Raw genomic sequence first — 8,209 nt, forward strand, 5'->3', positions numbered from 1 at the left:
AATCCCCGGAGAAGCCTGGAGCAATGGGGTCCTGCTGAGGGATCTTAATGGGGAGCCGCTCCTTGTTGGCATCCAGGCCTACCAGGCATGGGCTGGAGACCACAAGTGCACAGCAGAGAGGAAATGGAGGAAAGCGCCTGGCTCTGGATCTTAGAAGGGCTGGATGTGAGTCTGCTTCCACCATCACCCAGGCTGCCCACGTGACCACTGGGCACTCATTGTTTCTGGTTTCTTTGGCAGGAAAACCTCCTTACCTACAGAATACAAGGGACTGCCAGGAAGACACCTGAGCAAGCTCTCCGACCCTCAGACACTCTCCAATGCTAAGCGTCATGAAGCCTCACCCGCCCCTGAGGGCCTGCCAGCGTGGCGGGAAGGGACACACAAGCGCACGTAAGGCGAGGGCAGTCTAGGGAACTCCACCAAGGCCCAGGAGTCAGGACTCGTGCTCTCACTGCCAGGGGCCTGGGTTCAATCCCTGGTGAGGGAATCAAGATCCCAGAAACCAGGCAGTGAGGCCAAAAAACCAGTAATAAAAAGAAGAACGTCTAGAATTTAGAATCAGTGACGGGAACACAGCAAGTGCTGCGTATTCAGGGCAGTGGGCTGGCGTCATGAGGGCGGTGGCAGGGTAAATGGAAAACAGGAAGGGACATTCCAGGCTGGGAAGACCGTGAACAGAGGCACAGCCACAAGTCTACATGTGACCTGCTCCGGCAAGACGCACACGGCAGGGCGGACCTGAACAAGCCCGCCCTGTGGTGGGCTTTCCCTGCGCCGTGTTTATCTCGTTGGTGCAGGATCTGAGGTCCCCGGCCACGGGTGGAACCTGGACCCGTGGCAGTGAAAGCCCTGAGTCTTAACCACGGGGCTGCCAGGGAACTTCCTCATCTGGCAATCTAAAACAGGGGGAGGTAAAATGAAAAATCCAAATTCCCCATTCTTTTAGAAGACCTGGCCCCACCGGGGTCCTCTCCCCAGCAGCAGTGTCCTCCGGAGCTCCTGACGGGGGCGCACCACATTCACTTCGCTGTCCGCTGCCTTCTCAACCCAGCCCACTTCACTTACTCCATGACTGCCTGACCCCGTCAGCATCTGAGCACGTGACCCCTCTGCAAACAAAACCTTCTGTCTGGAAAGGAGGTTTGTGAAGGGAACGACACGAGGGCAGACACGGGTCCCTAGGGATGCCTAAAAGCGGGCATCTGAACCGGGCCCAGGCTCAACAACCTCCCTCTTCCGGTGCCCCCAGCCGCAGCCGGCCCGCCCCTGCACACCTGACGTCTTTGCCCACGGTCATGGACGCGATCACTTTCTTCACCGCCTCCTTCTTCTTCTCCTTCTTGTCACTGTTCAGTTCTGCCTTCAGCTCAAAGATTTCTCCTAAAAAAGGAGGCAGTGTGAGTGACCCATTTCCACCTGCCAGGCAGCGATGCCCAGTCCCCAACCGCCAGAAGAACAGAAAGAAGGCAGGGAAGACACTCTGTGCTGCCCGCTGAGGGCAGTTCTGGGTCCTGGGCTTGGTGGGGCAGGCAGCAGAGGATGGAAGCCTGGAGGTCACGCTGAACTGAGGGGAAAGGAACTGTGGAAGCTATGGAGACAAGAACAGTACGGACAGGTCCTGTTCAGCTAGACAGCTAAAAAACACACAGAGGGAGGCAGGGTTCTCCTCAGCCACCGCACCCAGCGCGGGATGGATGGAACCTGGGGACGTGAGGTTTGAGGGGGGAGGGCAGGATCTGCTCAATTCCCACACATGGCTTTTCCTGTTTTCCTAGAGCCTCGAGTTAAAAGAGCTCACTCAGGGTTTCACTTCCTGAGCCACAAGTGGTGGCTCAGATCTGAAAATGGGGATTCAGCTGGCCCACAAGGGCTCCAGGGCTTGATAAAGTGTTCTTAAGAACTTGAGGATCGGAAAAAAGCAGACGAGGAAGCAGGCCGGTTCAGGGCCCTGTTGTGGGCAGGGAGGCAGGCCCCTGACAGCCCTAGGGACAGGGTAAGGGGCAGCCAGCGGAGTGAGACAGGCCTCCTGCCCTTAAGACAGCTGCAGCCTGCCTTCCCGAGCCTTCTTCTAAGCCAGGAGCCTCCGTAACTTATTCCCATGCCTTTCCTCATTTCACCCTCACAATAGCGCCATACTTCCCCTCCTTTGCAGATGAACAAATGGAGAACAGAAGAGGTTCGGGAACTAGACAAGGGACACAGCCGTGAGAAGGAAGGCCAAGATTCAAAACCAGGTTTGCCAGCTCCAGAGTCTGCGTGCTCTGGCCGACCCAGGACATTCGCCCTGCTTCTCTGAACGCGTTTCCTTGTCTGCACTCTCAGCTTCGCTTGGGCCTTGAAGTTTCTCCTGTAACAGTGGCGAAACACTCAGCTCAGTGCCTGGTGCTCAGTGGCCAGCGTGAAAGGTGGCCGTGATTATTACTAACTTGCCACGTGACCCTCTTTGTCTGGGCTCCCTTTTTTGTAGGAGCGTCCCCAACTACTCTCTTAAGTTGCCTGGGGTGGGGGTGAAGTAGAAACTATCAGGAGAGGGGGAAGTGCTAGAGGAAGTTCTGGATAGATTTACATGGAGAAAAAAAGAACAGGTATTTTTTCCATTGTTGTTCTTTTTTTTTTTTTAAATGACTGAACAATATGGCGTTCAGCAAAGTATCTGCGAGGAGAGGCAGTAAACAGGTTAATCGAGAACGATCAGGCAGCGCAGCCTGGGCAAGGCCACACTGAGGAAATTGCTCAACAGAGCCAGGAGGAATCTGCAGAGCTTGCAGTTCAAACCCAAGGCTCTGGAGCACTAAGGGGACATATGCCCTTCTCCTCCAGGAGACCGGGGACTATATGTCCCTGACGTGGGATCCAACAGACCCCATGACCCACCCTGAGCCCTGCTGCCCCTGCTTTGTTTGAGATGATTAACCAGCTTCAGTACAACTGGGAGTCAACTGATGGGCTGAGGCCCAGGTCTCCTCAGCCCCAAGAAGGCAGCGCACTGAACCCGGAATTGGCCTGCTTCTGAAATGTCTCCTTCCTGTCATGGGCCCGAATCCAGTCAGGCACTGAGCCCACCTCCTCAGTCACATACCAGGCACCCGCTCCACCCCTAGCAGCACCGCAGCCTTCCTCCCCAGCTCAGGAAACACCATCTCCCATGCGAGCTGTGGTTCTGCCTCCCCAAGCCTCACCTACTTTGATCCTTGATTAGAATCTGACCCAGACCTCTTTTTGCCTAAAACCATCACTGACGTCAAGTTTGGTCCCAGACATTTCCCTAGACTTTTTCCTCAAAAGAAACCCACAAAACCCCCACGCTGACACCCCAGTACGCTCAGCACTGTTCCCCGGCTCTGGCCTGGTTCATCAGGCCCTGTATACCTCTCCACCTCTCCTTCCATCACACTCTTCAGTAACTTGGGCCAGGCTTCCCTTTCCCTAGATGGACCCTGGACCCAGCACCCGCCCATCCCCCTCCCTTCCCCCTCTTTACACCTGGCTAGCCCCACACAGGCCACCCCCCCACCAATATCACAGCACCCACAGCCATTTAGAGTGATCACTACTTAGTAAACTGTCCTCTCTGCCCACCAGCAAGCAAAGCCAGGCCAGAGACTCCATGTGTCTCCTCCACTGCACACGGCAGACACTCGGGGAAAGCGGCCAGAGAAGCGAGTGCCTCGTGTGCAGGCCCTGGCTCCGCTGACCCGAGGGCAGACTCTCCTCACCTGCTCAGCAGGCGAGTGCTAGTCTCACTTGGACGGAAGGAAGGAGGAAGGAAGGGCCAGACAGAAAGATGCTTACAGGGTTAAAGCACACTTGTCAGCCACTACAGCGAACTCCACTTCCTGAAAAGCAGAAACAACTCCAACACCCAACAACCCAAGTCTAGCTTAGCAAATTTCAACGCAGCAACTCAACAGACTGAGTCTTCAGAACTGTGGGGAAATGATTACGATAATGTCAGACGAAAAACAGGATATAAACTCTGACTTCAAGCACGTAAAACCCGTGCCCAAGGCTAAGTGAGGACCAGATAAGCACAGTTCTCACTGAGGAACTGCTGACAGGGCTGCGTGCTTTCTGTCTTCCAGGGTGTGGAAAAAAGTCCCTCACTGTAGATAACTCAAAGCCATGGGGAACAAAAGAGGACTTTTTTTCCCCTATACTTGGAGCTAATGCCTTTTCCTTCTGGAATTCTGAAGGAAGTGGTCAACTTCTTACACCATCAGCAGTTCAAATTTCTGGATCCACAAGGTTAAAAATGCTCTGTGTGATTCTTGCCACTCATTTCCAGGCCTCCACCCACCCTCACCCCCAACTGCTACAGGGAGCAAGCAGAAATGAAGGGCAGAGAACAAGGAGACGAGCCCACGATGGAACACACAGTACCTTTCTTAGTCGTGGTGAAGTACTTGGAGTCCGTCATTTTGGTCCCTTATCTGTGGCCAGACTCTGCAAGACAGAAGAAAAGGTGACTTGCCCTGTGTTGCATTCGATTTTGATTTCACAAGACGGGAGGATGATCCAGTGCAGGCCTGGCAAGGGAAGAGAGCTTCTCATCTCTTCACTGGGCAAATGAACTGTTGGATAATAGCTGACTGGGTTCTGGAAGGTAACTCTGAAGGATCTATCACAATTTCGAATGTGCATACCCTTTGGCCCAGCAGTTTGACTCCTAGGAATCTCTCCCATGGAAATACCTGCACAGTACCGTCCGTAACAACATGCCACTGGAAATAAATGCCCATGGATAAGGGAATGGCGCCATACTTTGTACGAGTCCCAGGATGAAAAAGCACTTAACGATCATGGTTACAGCAACTCCTACGCGGTGCTCACTCTGTCTAGCACTGTGTTAAGTGCTCTGCACATGTGAGCTCATCACAGCCTCAGGAAGGTACTATCATTGCCTACAGAGTCAAAAGCGCTTGGAAAATGCCGAGTTTAAAAAGCTAGGGGGGACTTCTCTCCCCAGATGTTTCCAGGCTTCTCTAACAGTGACAGGCATTAAACTTCTCTAGAGAGGGTGGGAATCGACACCCTGCAAGCTCCACAGCGCTCTCCCAACCTAACTGGTTAGTTTTCTCAAAGCGCCTCTCAGGACACCTCCTAGCATAAAACTCATGGTGTGAAGGGCTGGTCTGCGGCGACAAGGCAAAGAGAGCACCAAGGCCCTCTCGTTCATTCAACGTTTACTGAGCACCTACCACGGAGCCTCGATAGTTCTTCTTGGTCAACATACGAGAGATGAGCCACAAAGGAGCCAAGTACCCCAGGTACATGGCAGAGGCTTCTGGGGTTGCTCTAACATTTGTTAAGACGCTATCACTGGGGACCTCCCTGGTGGTCCAGTGGTTAAGGCTCTGCACGTCCAAGCAGGGCTATGAGTCTGATCTCTGGTTGGGGGACTAACATCCCATAAGACGTGTTATGTGACAAAAAATAAAAAGCTACCATTTACTGAAGTCCTATTAAAGCCAAGGGCTTTATACCCATTATCTCATTTAATCCTACCAATAAGGTAACTGCTTTTACCCTCTCTTATAGATGAGGAAGCCAAGGCTCAGGGATGTCAGGTAACTTGCCCAAGGTTATGTGGCTTGTAAGTGGCTGGACTGGGAGGCCATCTCAGCTTCCTTTGAGCTCAGCTCCTGTGCTCTACGGACGCAGAGTTCTCCTCCCCAGGTGAGGGCAAGGCCAAACCCGGACAGTGGCCTAGGGACTCGGTCCACAACCCGTGAGACTCTCAGCCTCCAGTCCAGCCTACAGTTCACATGGTACAGAAAACCACACAACCCAAAAACAGACATGTGAACGGGGAAAACTCACTCACTGTGTCCCTTCTATTGCTCAAACACGTAAACCGTTAACACCTTCTTTCAATTCATTACTCCATGTGGGTGAAATGAAGGTTACTGTTGGGATGGCTGTGAGAGTCAAGGATCATTTCAAAAGTCCCTGGAAGCAAAGCCAACAATAGCTCCCCTCCAGCCCAACTGTACTTTTCCAGTTTAAGCTTCTACTTGTGGCAGGATGGCCACGGGGCTGTTCCCCAACTGAAATGCCCAAAGGTTTTGTTTCAGTAACTGACAGGGAATCAATACATGCTGTGTCTCGGGGCTGCCTTAGAGCCTTTGTGGATCCTGTTAGGATAAAGCAATAAAGGCTTTGCTGACAAAAGTATAAAGAAAAAGACTGAACCCCACATTCCTTTTGCTTTGTCAGGTTGAAAGGGATGATGGCACTTTTCTGAGGGAGCTGCGGGAAAGAGTAGACGACACAGCTGGTGCCTGCGGTCCTGGCAGCAGGAGCTGGGGCTGCAGACAGACCCACGCGAGCAGGACCCTAGTTGGCAGGAACGCGGCCGCATCCGTCCTCTGAACAAGCGTGGCCAGTGTTCAGTCGATTGTTGTTGAAAGAAATGAAAAGTGGCTGTTCAATTAGCCCAGGGAGCCTCGGCCTACTCTCCAATAGCTATTAGGTAACTGTTTAAGCACCCGTTTCCTACAGGAGTTGACGTACGTTAAAAATAATTCCCTTCTGAGCATACAGACAGCCATTTTCTCAGAGAAACCTCCCCAGTCTAGAGGCTCTTTCTGGAGCTCTAAGAATGTGCAGGTGAAGGAGACAATGGCGTCTCTGTCACACAAGAAAAGCTGCCTGGCTTCAGAAGTCACAGGTGATGAGTGCGTCAGCAGAAGCATCCCGAACAGGAGCCCACCTTGTTTCCCAAGGTTCAAGTCAGTCCAAGAAGAGGGAACAATGAAGGCAAGAGGGGTTAAAAATCACAGAAACCAAGGCACAATCGCCTCCAGTATCAAACCCAGAAGGAAGTCAGAGTGAACACAGCGAAAGCTACCTGAGACGTCTCACTTCGGCGCAGCCCAGAAACGTGCTTCTCTGGCAGAGGGGGCTGTCGGGGCTGGCCCCTCATCCGCAGGCGCCACACAGCATCCGGGGCCCTGGAATCCCTGACAGGTCTGCGGTGGACGAAAGCACCCAGGTGGAGGGCAGGGAGGGAGAGCTTCTCTTCGGGGGAATTAAAGAAGGCTGCAGGGTCGGCCAGTGAAACTCTCGGAGATACGAGTCCTCTCACAGGTGCTAAGCAACTCCTCGCAAACTTAACCGCCACGCCACACGCCTGCTGGCGCTGGCGGCCTCTTCCCTCCGCAGCATCTACTTTGCCTAGCCCTCTGCAGAGGGCCCGGTGGGACTGGGGATGCAGAAACCGTATCCCTCTGAAGTCATTCCGCATACAGGAAATTAAAGTGGAGGAGGAAGGGGAAGACAGGAAGAAATGAAAATGCTGTTGCAAAGCCGTGACAGAGCTCCGATTAAAACCCTCCCCTCACCGGGTAAGACCCCCTGCACCCTCCAGGTGGCTCTACTGAGGGTGGCGACCTGCTTGCGTCCTCTCACCGCAGCTGCCTCTAGGATGTCGGCGCAACAGAGATTTTTCATCCTCTCTGCAGGAGTGGAAAAAAACCCCACGGTTCAGTCAGTCTGAGCTCAGGGAAGGCTGGTGCTTTTCTTGGCCCCGCTCAGCCGTCACCAGGCACCGCGTCCCTAACGAATGCAGGCCATGGGGGCCAAGGCTCTGACCGTGTACCTGAGCCACGACTGAACACAAGCAGCCAATTTAGGCAAGAAAATGCTGAGGGTCTGGATTCCATCTTTGGAAGTGGCAAGGCGCATTAGAACAAGCAGCAACTGGAGGGACTTTCTGTTTCAGAGCCTGCTACGGCCAGTGTGATGAGTCACTTCTGCTAAGGATGCGGCGTTCTAGGCCGGGATACCCCTCAATTTCAGTGTTTACAGGCCGCAGGACGCCTCGAGGGGACGGCGCGGTCCAAACTCAAAGCAGGGCGCGCCTGGGAGGACCGGCTCGCCCCCACTCTGTCCTCCCGCCCACAGCCCTCAGAGGCTGACTTTGATGCCACAATCCCGGGGCTGGGCCCTGCCCATTTCACTTCTTCTTTTAGAATTCTATCGACAGGGCTGCTTCTCCTGCCACTGCTCTTAACGAAAGGAGCGGAGTGAGAAAGCCGCAAACACGGTGGTTTCCTCTTACGTTTCATAAACTATAAAGAAGCTCTTGGTGAGACTCACTGACACGCTGGCCAGGAACAAAGACGTAATGTAATTTAAGAGTGGAAAAAGGAAAGACTAGCTAAAGACTGAATTTTAGCCACTGGAGTTAGGGCTGGGTTTAAGA

General features: G+C 53.4%; 1 protein-coding gene across 4 annotated transcripts in view; it reads right to left on the reverse strand.

Moving 5' to 3' along the window:
- AP1B1 (adaptor-related protein complex 1, beta 1 subunit) overlaps nt 1–7,851 on the reverse strand; it is a 34,721-nt gene extending 26,870 nt beyond the window's left edge. Inside the window, exons 1-3 of one of the 4 annotated variants that reach the window (XM_010828733.1) lie at nt 6,854–7,851; nt 4,384–4,446; nt 1,278–1,383 (exon numbers count right to left, since the gene is read on the reverse strand). In XM_010828733.1, the coding sequence (XP_010827035.1) occupies nt 1,278–1,383; nt 4,384–4,420 (143 nt within the window). In that variant the 5' untranslated portion in view covers nt 4,421–4,446; nt 6,854–7,851. Of the gene's footprint in view, nt 1–1,277; nt 1,384–4,383; nt 6,791–6,853 lie in introns of those variants that run through there. The other 3 variants (XM_010828734.1, XM_010828735.1, XM_010828732.1) reach the window with 3 other exon arrangements.
- Nucleotides 7,852–8,209: the final 358 nt, after the last annotated feature.

This window comes from Bison bison, unplaced genomic scaffold (genome assembly GCF_000754665.1).
Source record: "Bison bison bison isolate TAMUID 2011002044 unplaced genomic scaffold, Bison_UMD1.0 scf7180017864495, whole genome shotgun sequence".
Classification (NCBI taxonomy): domain Eukaryota; kingdom Metazoa; phylum Chordata; class Mammalia; order Artiodactyla; family Bovidae; genus Bison; species Bison bison.